Here is a 17,313-nt window from a genome sequence, read left to right as displayed (position 1 = left end):
GAAGTTTAAAAGTCTGGTATTGTGACAATCCTACTTCAAATAATCCAAACTGTGCCTTAAAAGTTTGCTATTGTTGTCCTCTGTGTGATAACCAGTAAGCTTGGTAAATGTCATTCACTGGTCAAGCTCTCAGTTTTTATAAACTTGCAGAGAAGTTTATGATAAAATATATCAACCTAGCTTGGAGATCTGAGCGCACACACAAACAAGACAGACAGTTACACACTAACTTTCTGGTTTCATCCCATGATGTAACCTTATGTAACCTGGGTCTAACTGAACTTGAACTTGTTGGGCGTGTTTCGAGAAATTCTCACATCTTCGGGTTCATTTGCCTTTGAAAAACTTGCCCGCAGTCTGCATACTTGCCTTTACAGTTTGGTGTTGCCGATGCATTCAAGTATGTAGCCTGTCCCTCTGGTATTCGGTAATTGCAGACTGAAGAAGAATGTGTCATGTCCTGACAGCGCTGCAGAAAACGATCCTGCTGCTTCTCTGCTGTTCCCTTCCCCTCCGTTGCTCTGCTGCTACAATTCCCACAAACAACCACCTCTGCTTACCTTGTACAGGCGTGTGCAGCCTGTCTGTTGGTTGTGATTTACATCCTAGAGGAACAGGTCTGTCGCTCTCGGCCTGGGCATGAAGAATTGGGAGCATTTCTTATCTCCGAGAGGTGAAGCTGCTGCAAAGTTTGACGTGAGAAAGATTTTCTCAGCTGATGCATGAATGTCTATGATGCTCATGAGGTTCACGGACAGACAATTTACTGGGATAGTTCGGATTATTTGATGTGGGGTTGTATGAGGTAGTTATCAACTGTCAGTGTATCAGCTACAGTAGATGGCGGTCGACATGGTAACAAGGTCCACCTAAAAAAAAATCAATATAAATTTACGTATATGCTCTTTTTAGAATATTTTCACTACTTTACTTTGCCACCATACAGCCTTTTCTGACAGGAAGCCACCATCAGGAAGCCAAATATTGCTCTCTCCGAACCAACCAAACTCCATAGTCAAAATCAGTAATTTTACCTTGCAGAAAACAGGAGTTGCTGGTCTATCGCTGCCTCGATCTCTTAAGTCATTTGTATTATTGTGTGACTGTATGTGTGAAGACTGTATTTTAAAATGATAGTTTGGATTCACTAAAGTGACACAATAACACAAACAAACAAACAAACCAAACAGACCAGCAACTCCTGTGTCCTGGGAGGCAAAATGACTGATTTTGCATATGGAGTTAAGTTGGTTTGGAGAGAGCAATATTTGGCCTCTATAACAACAGTTTCCCATCAAAAAAGTGGTGAGAATATTGTAAATATAGTGAACACTTAAACTTATATTGATTTTTCTTTTTTTAGGTGGACCTCTTTATATGTGACCACAATACATTTCTCTGCTGACCCTGTCCACAGCAGTTTTTTGCTTAGCTTCCGTGCTGGTGTTCACCTCTCCATCTACTGTCAGTAATACACTAATGGATCAGTATGTCATAGAAACCCACTGAAAATAACCCAACCTATCCCTTTAACCTTCCCCTTTTCCCTATTCTAATATTACTAGATGTTAAGATTTTTGCATTTCAGTTATTGCTAAAAATATGAAAAAATAACTTTGTTGGACTCTGAGCTTTAACTTTCTCTAAAAACGTCACAGTTACAACATCAGTGAGTCGTTCAAAGCAGCTCCTCATAAACTTAATGAACTTTAAAACACTTGAAGGTCTCACCTGTTGGTAGAAATGCAGTTGGTGGCTGAAATGCTTCATGAATTAAATCTAAACAATGGCATGTTAAATGTTACAGATGAGACATTTTGCTAACAGTGCCATTATTGAATCTGCTTAGTGGTCTGATTCCTTATCGATTTCCTTATCAGTTTTCTGTGTGGAAAAAAAATATACAGGCTAATATTATTATGACATTATGATCTTTACCCTCAGTAACGGACCTGTTGCACGGTTGGGAAGCAGTGGCATTTGTACACAGAGCGTCAAATACATGACATTTCTTGAATTTAGGTCCATATTGCACAGGAAGATGCCCCAGATGTTTCCAGTACTGTTGGTGTTTCCACTCACTTTCTTCCTCTCAACCATGTTTCCTTCTTGGTGCAAGTTTCCAGCAGAGTGGACTAGGGCTGCAACTAGCAATTACTTTTATAGTTGATTAATAGGCCCATTTATTTTCTCGATTAATAGTTGTTTGCCTTTAAAATGGTGAAAAATGTCCAGATGACGTCCTCAAATGTCTTGTTTTGTCCACAACTCAAAGATATTCCGTTTACTGTGGGAGATTGTTAAAGTAACCAGAAAATATTCACATTTAAGAAGCTGAAATCGGAGAATTTTGACTTTTCTTTAAAAAATTACTCAAATTGATTAATCGATTATCAAAATAGTTGGTGATTAATTTAATAATCCATTAATAATCGAGTACTTGATTGATCCTTGCAGTGTAGACGCATGTCGGTGCTGATAAAAGGATTTGATAATCTTGGAGGCATACGCTTCAGATGGATTACACAATTTGCAACCGGTTCTCGATTCCTGTCCCTTGATAAGGGCAGATAAGGCTTATGAAGCCTTTATGGCTACTGTATTAGGACCATCTGATGGCCAATGAATTTAATGTCCCATAAAAATGGCACGTGGGACCTTTTGTTTCAGATGTGTGTTTCTGTCTGTGTTTCGCTCTTGTGAGGATAATAACTCAACAACCTTTAGTGATAGAAATGTCATGTTTGCACCAGCTCTCCTCACATCTACAACAGATGATCCAATTAGATTTCTGTAAAAGCTTCCTGCATACATTTGCATATCAATAATAAAAATCTCCTTTCCTCAGACATCTATAGCTCCCCGCTCTACGAGAGTTTACGGATTCCATATTAGTATTGCTCGTGTGTTGTGTGAAGACAGGCATGTTCACATGGCAGTAGTTTAATTAATGGCCTCATTAGCATAGCTTATTATTTTTTTTATATATCTCTGTAATTGTGGTGGGATATCAGGTAGCTCGAGTGCCTCCTGTTTTAATTTATAATCTCTCAGTGGTGCGATGTGTTTTCTCTCACTCCAGTTAATTCTCTTTTAATTTTCGCCTCTCTGTCCTGAAGTTTAGTGTTTTTCTACACAAACGTGACAAGTTCACTACAAAAGCCCGAGCCTCTCTGTCAGATGGCTGAGAGGACTGCTCCCTGTTTCTGAATGGTCTTTCCTGCTTTTAAATCGTATAAAGTCCTCTTTACAAACACAGTAGGTATTATTTTGTATGAAGGCTTTATTTAGTCCATTGAGGACAAAATGGTTCGACCAGACTGACAACTGAAAAGGCAAGAAGACTAAGAGCAACAGTTAAATAAAATATCAGAAATCATCAGTCATTGGTCAAAGAACTTGTTAACTTAGCATCACCTGTGCAGATTTAAATAGCACCTGTTTCAGTATCAAGTGCACAATAATGCCTCTAAAAAGCAGGAAAGCTTTGCTTGAAGGTAGAATCGGTAGGATTTGTCCGAACCAGGAAGATAGTTTGTGTTGGACTCTCAGGACGTTAAATACAGATGTTTTGGGTTTCTAGCCTGCAATGAGCCACTGGAAAACTTGGCTATTTACAGTTTGATAAATTAGGGGACAAATAAAAGAAGAAACCCAAAGTATTATGTTGCGCATTATGTGCATAACACCATGTTGACTTCACTGACCCAGTGGCCGAAAAAGTGTTAGGAACCTAATGAGTATTATAGCCTAATATTTGTGACATTAATATTAACGAACAAACGTTAATCCCTCTGACTCCCTGTATAAATATTTGTAATTTGTAAATAATAAACCATTAATTTTTATTTATTTAGGTCTGTGTCAAATAAAATCCATTTCATTCATCCATTCCAAATAAAATCTTAAAGTTTAAGTTAAATTCATAATTGACATTGTTTTATTTGGTGGTCTTGCTGCCCTGGCATTCAGCCATCGTGCCCAGTGGCCTTTCCACTAAAATTCTGAAATTACAGGTCTGCTTATAACAGTATTTCCCCCCGTCATCAACACTGTAAGGCCATTTACTAAATGGAAGTTTTAATCTTTTACTTCTCTGAATTAAACTGTTAAATCCGTGTTAAACTAGTTATTATTTAAGAAAAGATGTAAAACATCACTATAAGAAGGGACCTTACACTTGTGAACAGTAGTTTGGCTTTTAATGTGAGTGTCTTCTGTTACATCACCTGAATAATGTTCTGTAATTACAAGTTTTTGTGGCAGACTAAAAGACTAAAAGCTTTTGACAATCTCAAAACATGAAAGCATGAACCTCTGAAGGCCTTTTTTAAAGTTAGAGGAACGTCTGCAGCATCTTTATAAAATGAAACATTTATTATTATTGTCACGGTTTACAATTTTCATGATGTATCTAGGTTGCTGTGATGAATAAATTTTAAAAGCATGCAGCTCAAGCCTGCCGGTGCATGCAATTCAAGGCAGTCGTCCAGCAAAGTGTTTTTTTCTTTTTTTTTATTTATTTATTTATTTATTTATTTATTTATTAATTTATTTATTTATTTTTGACATAAACACAACAGACAGACCAGGGAGCAACAGACAGGGTCATCACAGATAAAGTGAAATAATACTTTGCATCATGTAGAATAAAAAGATGCAGGGTTACACTGCAGTATCAAAATCTGTTCGTCCTTTATGTCCATGATTGTCCTTTGAAATCCTCATGATCCTTGACTTTGATTCGTGCACATTCAGATTACTTTTTAAGGAAGTAGATATCTTCATAATCAGAATTCTCCAAACAAAATAAAACTATAAGGAAATAACTTTAGATTCAAACAGTTTTCCAGTATTTTTCACAGATTTTGTAGCATGGCTCAGACAAAAAGTCAATCAAACTCCCGCAAACTGCCTCACTTACTGCTGACATATTTACTTAATAACGATGTTTCAGTATAACCGACCTTCATCAGAGAACTGCTGAGACTGATGATCACCTGAAAGAGCTCAATGCATCATCAGCCAGACAGTAATATTCAGGAGAAACAAAATGACACAATAAATCTTATTAAATATCTGTGTAACCTGAAATCCCCCAGAAGTCAAGAATAAAAAAAAAAACAAGTATCATCAGAAATACCATCCTACACTGAGTGCATCTATCCCCCAAATCCATTAAAGAGTGTTTGAATAAATTGAATAAATGTCAATACATCAGTGAATTATTACACTTCAATCATTCATGTGGTTTAAAGAGTAAAAAAGGGAATTATAGTGGTTAGGGATAAAATACAGTGGCTTCCTCAGTCAGTGCATGTTCTTAAAAAAAAACCAATTGCACTTTTTCCAAATACTGAAATTAAAATCAAGCTTGGAGCTGATTACACATCTGTCGCCTCTAATCACTGAAATCATTTCAACTAGTTAAAGAAAAAAATTACCATTGTAAGTCATAATCATGAGTTAAAAAAAAGTTGAAATTATGAGATAAAAAGTTCTAATCATGACATAAAAAGGTCAAAATGAGATTTTAAAAAGTCAAAATTATGAGAAAGTAAATTATGAGTTAGAAAAGTTAAAATTATGTCATTATGAGATAAAAATATCTCTTAATTTGGACTTTTCATCTCATACTTATGACTTTTGAATTCATAAATTCAGTTTTTCATCTCATAATTTTTACTTTTTATCTCATAATTATGACATGTTAACACACATTCTCCAACACTGTTTATGTTAGGTTTATTATTACTTTGTTATAAAAAGCCTCAGGTGAAATCCCTCCACAGGTCCAAGCTGTCGTCCTTGCGACAAAATCTCAACACGTGAGACGTGTAAAAAGGGCGAAGACGCCTTGAGGTCCTGTGCTGTGTGTGCGGTTCGGCGAGCTCGACCGAGACACGTAAAATCATAGAGTCCCGCAGCAGATTTACAACCCTTTACTTTCAGCCGGCTGAGCGCTGGTAATAGCTGTGTCAGAGACAATGGTCACATAATGTCGGGTTCTTCTGCTCCACCAAAACAACCTGGTGATTTACTGATCCGGCCTTGTTTTCTCAGACGGGGGAGAGAATGTAGATGAGGCGGTTTGGACGGAAAGACGGGGACAGAGGGAGGACTCGCTCTTGTCCTGCTGTCCTGTGACAGAGTTCCCTGTTTGACTGGGGCGGTTGCCATGGTCACCTTTGTGTTGAGACACTTGTAGGGACACTGATAGTGATCGCTCTGCTGTTATTGATAATGACAAAAACCTGGCCAGTATCCGGCTCAGTATCCTTATTGTTTCCCTTGTCTCCATCTGTTATTTATTTCCTCTCTGCTGCACATGATATCTTCACTGTGCGTCCCACCCCGTCTCACCACTGTCACACTCAGGTCACTCTGTGTCTGTGTCTGTGTGTGTGTGTGTGTGTGTGTGTGTGTGTGTGTGTGTGAGAGAGAAAGAGAGAGAGAGAGAGAGAGAGAGAGAGAGAGAGAGAGAGAGAGAGAGAGAGAGAGAGAGAGAGAGAGAGAGAGAGAGAGAGAGAGAGAGAGAGAGGAGTGTGACTGCCATCTGCCGGAGGACTTCAGACATTACAGCTTGTTGACAACATCCACCATTTTTTTTTTTTTTTTTTTTTGGAAAATAAAAGTCCACAACTTTGTTTTCTGCACTGACAGCTCCTTTTATTCACACAGTAAGAAAACAAAAGGCAAGATGAATAAATACAGTGATAAAACTCAATGATGAAAGACAGAAGGAAAAAATCTGAGATAAAAAAAAAAAAAATCCTCATTGGCCTTGAAGACAGACCAAACAAATAATGCTGACAAGCAAAGGGCCGGAAAGTAAATGACAAAACATTTTAAAGAGAAAATAATTCTTTATAAAGACATTAAAGTGTGACAATGGCAGGGGAAGGAAATTACAACATTTATCTCTTTTCTTCTCAGTCACCGCCTGGAGGTGAGAGCTCAGGTTGCTCAGGCCTTCCTCGCCAAGTTCCAGCTATCCAATGAGGAGATGGCAACGCTGCGAGGGGCTCGGGATGCCCCCATTACTGAGGTAATCTAATATTCTGTAGTAAACTAAACAGTGTAAAAACATCTGACACTCTGCGTACACAGGACTGATTCAACTAAAGCTGTTACAGTACTAGAATTTTAAACTGAGGCAGTGCTAGAAAAAAAAACAAAGTTTAGTACTTCCTTTGATGCCACAGCAAAAAAAAAAAAAAGTCCTTGGCACACAGATAAAGAAAAAATCACTGAACACTGTCTGGTTTTGCTGAAAACCAAATTTCAGGCAGGACAACAAATATTGAATTGAACTGAAGCCTTGGATGAGCACTTAAATCATTTTTTTTTAGCTTAGGTACTTTCAGGACTGTTTAAATGTCACCATTGAATTATTTTTAAACATTTAATATTGAAGTATTGATAATTTTGACAACCTTGGATTCTACATCATGTTCAGAAAAGTGTCTTTATCCTCTAGTTCAGAGGTCTGCAGCCTGCAGCTCTGGTGCCACATACTGCTCCCTGTGGCTTTGACAAAGAATTTTAATGGAAATGAATGATACTTCTTATTTTAACACTTTAATTTTCATAATTGTTGTTGTCCAGTTGTAAAAATGTGTAGCCCACTCACCAAATGTTGGAAAAAAAAGTAGATTTATTATTAATATTTAACATTAATATTTATATATAATGTGCATCACAGCCTACATCTACAACTGCATCTGCGTCTACATCTGCCAAATGAAAAACATAAAAGTCTCTGAGGGAAACTGAATTTAACAGTTGCGGTTCCAGGCAGACTTTTTTATTTTCTTTTTCAGCCACAGTGTCCCTTTTGATAATAAAGGTTGCAGACCTCATCTCTATCTGAAGGTGACTGATCTTCTAATTAATTGTAAGATGTGGGTAATATTTCCACAATTAAGTAAAATGATGTTGAAGAGGTTTGAGGTGATTTTTTTTTTACTAGGGATGCTCAGATCAATTGCTGATTGTTACTGAGTGATACTGTAAAAATATGTGATTTGGGGATAGATATTAATGCTTTTAAGTCACTGCTCACCAAAACTGAGCCAATTCTCGGCTGAGCTGGTAACAAAAGAACGCTTTGCACGTCTGTTTGATGAGACGGATGCGTAGGAGGGGGACGAGTGGACCGACAAGTTGCAAACTGCACGTGTGCTCTGTACGCCGATGTGCACGCAGCTGAGAGTAACCACAAGCGTGTGTGTGGACGTGTGAAATGAGTCAAGCAGTTTCTTCAGGGTGAAGGTGCTAATCACCACATCATTTAATGTTTTCAGTATAACTCTCATGTAACCTTGTCTCTTAAAATCGTCCTGTCACTCACGTTTCTCATTTGTCTTGTTTGCTATTTTGGCAAGCTAGTTAACAAGCTAGTTTGTCGTTAGTAGAAGAACGAGGCCACGTTTTAGTCCGATCCCATTTGCCCCGTTGAAGTTACTGGATTACCCTGTTACAAACTCAACATTTCCTGCATCTGTTTCAAATTAAAAGCTCTCTTTCAGTGGAAAAAAAAAGTAATATTTCATCAAATAAAATGTGCATCATAGCCTACATCTTTGGCTCAGTGGCTTTTTTTTATCTAAAGTTTGCTGATGGCTAGTCATGAGTCTCCCTCAACTAGCTATGGATGCCAAAAAAAAAGAAAAGTCTCTCAGAAAAATAGAGAATTTAATGCTTGCATCTCCAGACGTGTTTTTGGGGGAATAAAAATGGCTCTTTTAAAGGCAAATCTAAATGATCTAAAAGATAGTGTTTACTTTTTGTATGATTATGATGAGCACATAATTTAACGTGAAACAAAACACCACACATCTGTCAGCTTTTACTCTATCAATATTGCATCATCAGTCACAAATGCTGTCTTTGGTGAAATCTAAAAACATTTTTATTTAGTGTTTTCGGTACCGAACGTTTATTGACGTCTCTCCAGCACATGTGGCTCTTCATATATTCATTAACGTGTCGTTCAAATCCCCAGGATTTCTTCAAAGCTCTCAGCCGAGTGAAGCACATCCACGAGGACGTGAAAATCCTCCTGCGAACCAACCAGCAGACCGCGGGGTAAGATTCCCTTCATAGTGTCCCTCTGCGCTCCACTTCCTCCGACAGAATAAAGTAACAGAGCGACTCTGTTCTCGCTGTTGAATTCATGACATTTATTTTGAACCTGAATGGTGGAACAGACAGGCGGGAAAAAAAAGCACATCCAGGTCTGGTATTTATGTCACCGCCGGGGATCTGACACTGGGGTTATGGGTATGTAATGTGTGGTCTTGGTTTGCTTGCTTGTTCCAGGTTAGAGATCATGGAGCAGATGGCCGTGTTACAGGAGACATCGTATGAGCAGCTCTACCGCTGGGCTCAGAGTGAGTGCAGAACACAGAGTTAACACCACGATCACACCATGTACACATTGTACAAGTTCTCCATACTGAACTCAACAGAACTAAAAAAACTGTGCTGTTTCACAGCGGGAGAGTCGTGGCGTGTGTAGGACACATTTGAGGACAAATGTGACTCATAAACCTCTGACTGAGTTTTGCCAAAAGAATGCCTGAAACCAACATTTTCCTCAGCTCAGCCATGTGTTTTGTCATTGAAATCAAAATGGAAATAAACCACGTAGATCACAGAAACCTCATTTGTATAATTACACAATAACAGAATATAGAGCAAGTACTAAATCATGAGTCACTCCACAGACACTTATTTTGTTGTGGTTAAGATTCGCTAAAAGATGCAAATCGAGAAATTTGGCAAGTGGAAATTTGGTAATTTTTAGATTAAAGTACTGTAAGTTATTGTGTTGGTTTTTTAAGATATTTTCTGTGTGTAGTAGACAGAGTTCATATTGGTGCTGGAAATCCCTGAAAACATTTACATTTTAAATATAGTGTTTTCAAGATTTGAAAAGTGCTGGGGTTTTGGATAAAGTAATTAATTGCTGCCTGACTGAATAGTTTACAGCCCCAATTACAAAAGGTTGGGACATTGTGTAAAACATAAATAAAAACAAAATGCAATGATTTTCAAAAACTTTCTGACCTATATCCAATTGAATACAGTACAAAGAAAATATATTTACTGTTCAAACTTTTTGTAAATATACAATCTGAATTTGATGCCTGCAACACGTTCCCAAAATAGTTGTGACAGAAGTTTGTTTATCACTGTAATACATCACCTCTTCTTTCTCAGGCAGGTCAGTCCTGTCATACCTGAACTCTTTTACTATGAAGCCAGGCTGTTATAACACACGCAGGATGTGTCTTGGCATTGTGTTGCTAAAATAAGCAGGGACATCTCTGACGTCGTCTGGATGGCAGCATACGTTCCTTCAAAACCTGTATTTACCTTTGAGCATTAATGCGGGTTTCAGATGTGACATTTTCCCATGATGCCATGGCCACTAACAGACGCTCATACCATCACAGATGCTGTTTTTTGAAGTCAGTGCTGGGAACAATCTGGATGGTCTTTTTTACTCTCTAGCCTCAAGGACGTGGCATCCATTATTTACTAAAATAATCGGAAATTTTCCACTTTGCGTCAGTCCGTCTCAGATGAGCTTTGGTCCAGAGAAGTCTGCAGCGTTTCTGAATGTTGTTGATATTTGACTTTCTCTTTGTGTGGCAGAGTCGTAACTTGCATTTGTAGATGCCGCAACGAACTGTGTTTACTGGCAATCATTTTCCGAGGTGTTCTGACCACATGTAGTTTCCTTCATACAGTCATGTGGGTTTTTAATGTGGTGCTGCCTGAAGGGTCAAAGGTCATGGACATTCACTGATGGTTTTTGGCCTTGTCTCTCTGGATTCTCTGAATCTTTCAGTGATATTATGGATTATAGTTTGTGAAATCCCTAAATTGTGCAGTGTTGTGTTGAGAAACATCTTTATTAAACCATTGGGAACATTTACCCATGCAGATTTTCACAAAGTGGTGAACCTCGCTCCGTCCATGCTTGTGAATGACTGAGCCATCTGAGGATATCACGATACTGTCACCTGTTACCAACTTTTTTTTTTTTTTTTACGTTTTGCAGCATTAAAATTCAGAATTAGTGAATATTTGCAGATTTAAGTCAAAAAGTATTTGTAAACCATTTCATTGTGTTTTTATTTAGGTTTTACACTTTTTTGGAGTAAGCGTGTGTATAAATCTGTCATTTTTCACAGCTGTTAGATGCTAGAAAAGCTTCAAAATGCACCTTGAAATGTGCTTGAATTTAAAATAAGTTAGTTTGTGTTGTGAAGCATCAGGGTTTTTTTTATATGCTTTAGTCAGTGATTTGCGAGAGAGCTACATTTTCACAAAAACATTTGTGCACTTTTTTTTTTTTTTTAATGAGGGCATTTACTTGTATTTCCAGCATTAGGTAAAGTCTGACGGGAGAGTTGGAGTGTGCTGACCTATTTTCTACACAGTCTGGAAGATTGGACGCTGCCTGTCCATTGTTTGTATTGTCTGAGGCAGAAGTAAACTGACTTCTTGGTTCAGGCTCATGGGAAAATATGATTGAAAAATGTTCTCGGTGGTTTGATTTGCATCTTGCCAAAAGGGTTGCCATGGCCCAAAACATTTAGAAATGATGAATGGAGCACAACACAAGCATAGTTACTAAAAAGACTGCAACTCTTCAGTTAGCTGGACAACAATTTATAGATGCATTTTTTTTTTTTATTATGTAGGATCCCCATTAATTAGTTATTACCACGGTAACTATTCTTTCTGGGGTCCACCCAAAACACAAGACAAGGCAGCCAAACATCACATTATAGGCAGTACACAATATCAACAAAGCAAAATGACACAAAATAAGAAGAAATAGTAGTTCTCTCACATTCATAGTGTCATCTCAGCAGTAAACAGTGAAAAAAAAAATAATGTGAGTAAGAAAGCCAGATAAAGTATAAATAACTGCATCATACCTCTTGCTCTTCTTCCACACAGATGAGTGCAGAGGACTGACACAGGAGACCTGTGATATCAGCCCTGTGTTGACTCAAGCCATGGAGGCCCTGCAGGACCGACCCGTTCTTTACAAGTAACATACAAACACACACACACTCACAAATAACAACAATTTTTTATCTAATTTTTTTAACAAACTTTTATCTAAATAACATGCCGTCCCTTCATTTATCTTTCTATTCATGTCAGTCAGTGTTCGTACTTCTACTAAGAGCATCAACAGCAAGTATTAGTAGATCAGTGGAGAGGAGGATGTTTCTAAAGTACAGCCGGGGCTCATTTGGATTTTAACGTTTCTGATTGTTTAGCAGTTTTGGTTCTTTACGATTGAAGCAGTGTGTGTGTGTGTGTGTGTGTGTGTGTGTGTGTGTGTGTGTGTGTGTGTGTGTGTGTGTGTGTGAGTGTGTGTGTGTGTGTGTTTGTGCAGCTTAACTGTTAAAAAGAGCTAGTTTAAAATGCAGTAGTTCATGTTCATGGTTCACATTTTTTAATTTAATTTTTAATTTGATTTTTTTTTTTTTTTTTTGTTTTAATTTGAAATAGAACTTCCTCCCCACAGGGACACTGGAGTCTACATAATGACGTTATAGTAATAGGTCCACAGTATTCATGTTTTTGTACTTATTTTATTTGTAAATATAAAACTCAATTTTACGTCAAGTCAAATAATTAAAATATTAGAATAGTAACTTAAAAACTTAAGTAACATTACAAGCTACTACAGCAGTAATGTGATTACTTTGAGGTGTACTTTTATTTGAGACACAGTGGTTTAATATAATTATATTTTTTTCAGTGTTCTAGCTTCCCCCAGTCACTGTAACGACTGGCCCCACCACGGGGGCAGTGATAACACATATTACACTTATTGCTGGAAATATACCAGTTGTATTATTAGTTAGTGCGCATATATGTTTCTCATATCAAGAGATGACTCATGTATTTCAAGTAGTCTGTGAGGTACAACATATTTTTTTTTAAAAGTTACAATTGCCCCAGGTATCCCCTGTCTTCAAATATAGAATTAGCATCTTAAAATAATGACTTCTTCATTAGAAAAAAACAGCAGAATCAGTTACAAACTGTATCTGCAAATACTGACAAATACTTTATAAGAAGCGCAAGTTTCAAGTTTAAGTAAGAAATCTAATACATTTACAACACTAAATCATAAATAGGCCATGATATGTCATCAGGGATCAATAAAAGTTGAAATACTATGAAATTTGTTCGGCTATTTCATGTTAATTAGATTTCAGATTAAAGCAGAATGTTTGAAGAATGAGTTAGTGTCTGTTTATGAGTGGTAAATAATCATTAATAATCTTTTAGAAGGAGTAGATGATTATGACGGTTAAATTGAGCAAAATGTTCTGCAGGCAGTGAGACAGTCACTGAACTCAAACTCCAGGCCGTGTGTTTTCAGAGCAGTGGGCTTTTGTTTTCAGGACAGCAGGCTTAACTTTGACAGACGACAGTTATGAACAGCTGATCTGCGTCCGGGGGGGACAACTCGCTTCAATCGTACTTTAAATAGGGTTTATATTAAATAGGATTTCTAACTCACTATTTGGACCGCAGTACTCATTTTTGGACATGCAATTGCTAAGTATTGCTTAAGTTTGTGTATTTTATTTTGCATAAATTAGCTGAAATATATTCCCCCATAGTTTAATACCAGGACTCGCTGGAAGGAGGGCTCTAGTATCACAATGGGACCTTCTTGAAAAGGATCCATAAATAAATAGGACAGAGCTCAAGACTGAAATAACTGTAATTATTTGAAATAAATGTACCTGAGCCATCATATGAGATGCTTTTGTTTATTCTTTCTTTATCCTATTCTTAAGATCTTTCCTTAAGAATTATGAATTAGACTGTATACCACTGCTCAGTCTTGTAAATCTTAAAGTGCTTTGAAATGCCTGAAGTACATATAATTAAGTATTATCAGTGCCCATTACTCGGTTAATTTAAGCAAGCACAGACGGAAACAGGAAATATGTAATGAAAAAAAATTAATACAATACATATACAATACAATACATGTTCTTAAAAGCACTGAATGTCTATATAAATCACTTGTACCCTCAACTTCAGGAGAGCAATTTCTAAATAATTGCAGAGGATTCATACACTTTCTGAGTCACTGTGAACTTAACTTTGTTCCTCAAGCAAAACAACTGACAGGAAAGTTTCACATGTTACCAGGGATATGTTTTCCTGTCAAACCCTCCCTCTATCTGTCTGAATTCCCTGAAATGCACCTGTCAGTGTCCACAAACTGTCCAAGGTCATGCACCAGCTCGGGATGTTGAGGCTGAGAGAGCGGAATCTGGGCTCTTAATTCGGCGATATCTTGTGTTTAGTCTGTCACTGAGTCTGCCACCACCAAGTAATCAAAACAACCTAAACTCTTTCCTCTTGGAAAAGCTGCCCGGATTGTTGACGTGTGTCAGCAGCTGACCTCCAACACGCAGTCTGCACGAAAACACAACTTTTCACATGAGGCTTGTGTGCTGAATGTTGGCTTCTTTGTCCTTTGTTTGGTCAGATACACCCTGGATGAGTTCGGGACCGCACGCAGGTGTGCAGTGGTACGAGGCTTCATCGATGCCTTGACCCGCGGCGGGCCAGGAGGAACCCCCCGCCCCATAGAGATGCATTCACATGACCCCATGAGGTACAGCTCCAAACCCATTTATAAGACCAACAACAATAATACTACTACTAATAATAAACTTCATTCATACAGCATCTTTCATAACATGGAACACAATTCAAAGTGCCTCATAAGAGAAAAAACAACAAAAAAATCAAAACTCAAGTAGCACAGGTTTAGAAAAATTAAAAACAGGAAACGGGAAATAAAACAAGTATATTCTAAAATATAAAGCTATAAAACAATAAAAAGGTAAAACTGATTAAAAGCAACTTTGCTGAAGTGTGTTTTGAGCTTTTTCTGAAAACTATAAACAGGAGCTGTTTGTCTTATATTCCACATCCTCGGTGCATGTTAACAGAGAGCTGCTTCACCATATTTTTTGTCATTTTTTTATACATTCAGCTGTGTTAAGGGGCCTAAGGGAGCGGTTTGGTACACAACCAGTTATGCAATCAGAAAGCTTTGACAGCGCTAAACCATTCAGAATTTAAAAATCAATCCTCAACATTACACATAGGCAGTGAAATGATGCAGACACTTATGAGCCGAATGTTCCTGTAATAAAAACCAAAAGCAAATTTCAGTTTTGATGGAATGTAGCTATTTTGCAATGTAATCAGAGATGGAGAAAAACGGGCATGCTTATGCTGTTTGTTCACGGGAGTTTAGCTCAAACAAAATTAAAAATAATCTGCTTATTTGCATCTCCAAAGATGAATGGCTTGTCAAAATTAACCATAAGCTGTAATTTATGTATTTATAGTTCCTAATTTCACCTATATAAAAAAGAAGTAGATTATTTCAAACTCTCAGCCCAGAAAACAGTTATGCAATTATTCGGATTATGCATGAACTTGTGAAAACATTGCTCATGATCAGGGAATATTGAAGGGATAGTTGGGATTATTTGACGTGGGGTTGAATGAGGTACAGTCAGAGTATCACCTACGGCAGATGTTGGTCGAAACATCCCCAGTTTGGAGAAGCAGAGAGGAGCACCAGCATAGAAGATAAGTAATGATAAGTAAAGTAAAGTAAAGATTGTGATACTAGTAATGATAAGATAAGTAATGAACTACAGTGGCCTCAACAAAGGTATTTTAGCCACCCTGCCGTCAGACAGCCTTTTCTGACGGGAAACTGATGTTACATTTGCCAAATATCACTTTCTCCAATCAGCCAAACTCCATAGGCAAAGTCAGAAATATTACCCTGCAGGACTACCGCTTCCTCGATCTGTTGGTTTGTTTGTGTTATTGTGTGACTTCTGTGTTTTAAAGGGTTAGCTCAGATTCACCATTCACACAATAACACAAACAAACTAACAGATCATGGCAGCGGTAGACCAGAAAATCTGTGTTCTTTCACCTATGGACTTTGGTTGGTTTGGAGTGAGCGATATTTGAATTACATAACAGCCATATCCCATAAGAAAAGGCTGTCTGACAGCAACGGAAGGTGGTGAAAATATTCTAAATACAGCGTACACTCTAACTGACATTGATTTTTTTTATGACCTCACATCAAATAATCCAAACTATCCCTTTAAACTCTAAGAATTTCTCAAGGCTAAACTCACTTTTTCAAAAAAACTGCATACAGAGACTTAGAGTAGAAATAGAATGGGTTTGTCTCAGTCAAACATAAAAATAAAATACAATCCTCAAAACACAATACCTTATAATAAATTATAATTAAATTATAAAATTATAATAAATATTTAATATTTCTGTTGTATGACTGTAAATGTTATGGTTCCTAAGCTCATCAGATTTAGTTCCAAACTACACTGAGTTTCTTAACTTTTAAAAGCCATTTGAGGAGGATGTGAAGTGTCTGTTTTGTGTAGGAGAGTCTGAGTGTGTCTGTGCTTCCTACTGCACCGCGTCCTCTTCCCTCTTCCTCCGGTGCCCAGGAGCCAAATGGGAGATTTTCTCAGAACATCAGCCATGTGTGGAACACCCAATCACCTCCACTTTATAGGAGGCATCGGCAGTTCTGAGAACATCAAGTTCTTTCTCACCTCCTGGTGTCCTCACACTCACTCACACACACACACACACACACACACACACACACACACACACACACACACACACACACACACACGCACAGGCTTACACACGATAATTCAAGTTTAACCTTGCTGTTTTCCACCGTTATATAACACCAAAAGCCGTGTGTGTGTGTGTGTGTGTGTGTGTGTGTGTGTGTGTGTGTGTGTGTGTGTGTGTGTGTGTGTGTGTGTGTGTGTGTGTGTGTGTGTGTGTGTGTGTGTGTGTGTATGAGGGGAGTGAAACACGATGACCCATGCCTCGATGTAGCTGTGGTCACAGCGTGGTAAGATTAGCCCTCAGGTTGGCCCCTCAGTGACGTTCTGTTTAACACAGACCGTTACGTCGCTCTTGCAGGTATGTTGGGGACATGCTGGCCTGGCTGCACCAAGCTACCGCCTCAGAGAAAGAGCATCTAGAGGCTCTGCTCAAACAAGTCACTCTGCAAGGTACGACGCTTCGCACATGCTGCGCTCGCACAGTGTGCATTTCTCTGTCCACATCTGAAATTACAAATACTGTGATGACATCTGCAGCCTTTTCCTCTCCTTTATCGTTGCATCTTTTAATTTGTTGTATTTTACAGGTGAA

General features: G+C 37.9%; 1 protein-coding gene across 1 annotated transcript in view; it reads left to right on the top strand.

The window, feature by feature from the left end:
• cog6 (component of oligomeric golgi complex 6) overlaps positions 1 to 17,313 on the top strand; it is a 44,657-nt gene that overhangs the window by 9,514 nt on the left and 17,830 nt on the right. Inside the window, exons 5-10 of the mRNA XM_084717402.1 lie at positions 6,937 to 7,048; positions 9,008 to 9,090; positions 9,325 to 9,395; positions 11,983 to 12,076; positions 14,558 to 14,686; positions 17,080 to 17,171. Of these exons, the coding sequence (XP_084573528.1) occupies positions 6,937 to 7,048; positions 9,008 to 9,090; positions 9,325 to 9,395; positions 11,983 to 12,076; positions 14,558 to 14,686; positions 17,080 to 17,171 (581 nt within the window). The remainder of the gene's footprint in view (positions 1 to 6,936; positions 7,049 to 9,007; positions 9,091 to 9,324; positions 9,396 to 11,982; positions 12,077 to 14,557; positions 14,687 to 17,079; positions 17,172 to 17,313) is intronic.

The sequence above is a fragment of the Lutjanus erythropterus genome, chromosome 4, assembly GCF_056507025.1.
Source record: "Lutjanus erythropterus isolate fLutEry1 chromosome 4, fLutEry1.hap2, whole genome shotgun sequence".
Classification (NCBI taxonomy): domain Eukaryota; kingdom Metazoa; phylum Chordata; class Actinopteri; order Lutjaniformes; family Lutjanidae; genus Lutjanus; species Lutjanus erythropterus.
Note: the sequence above shows the minus strand (reverse complement) of the source record. Positions and strands in the feature narration are given on the sequence as shown.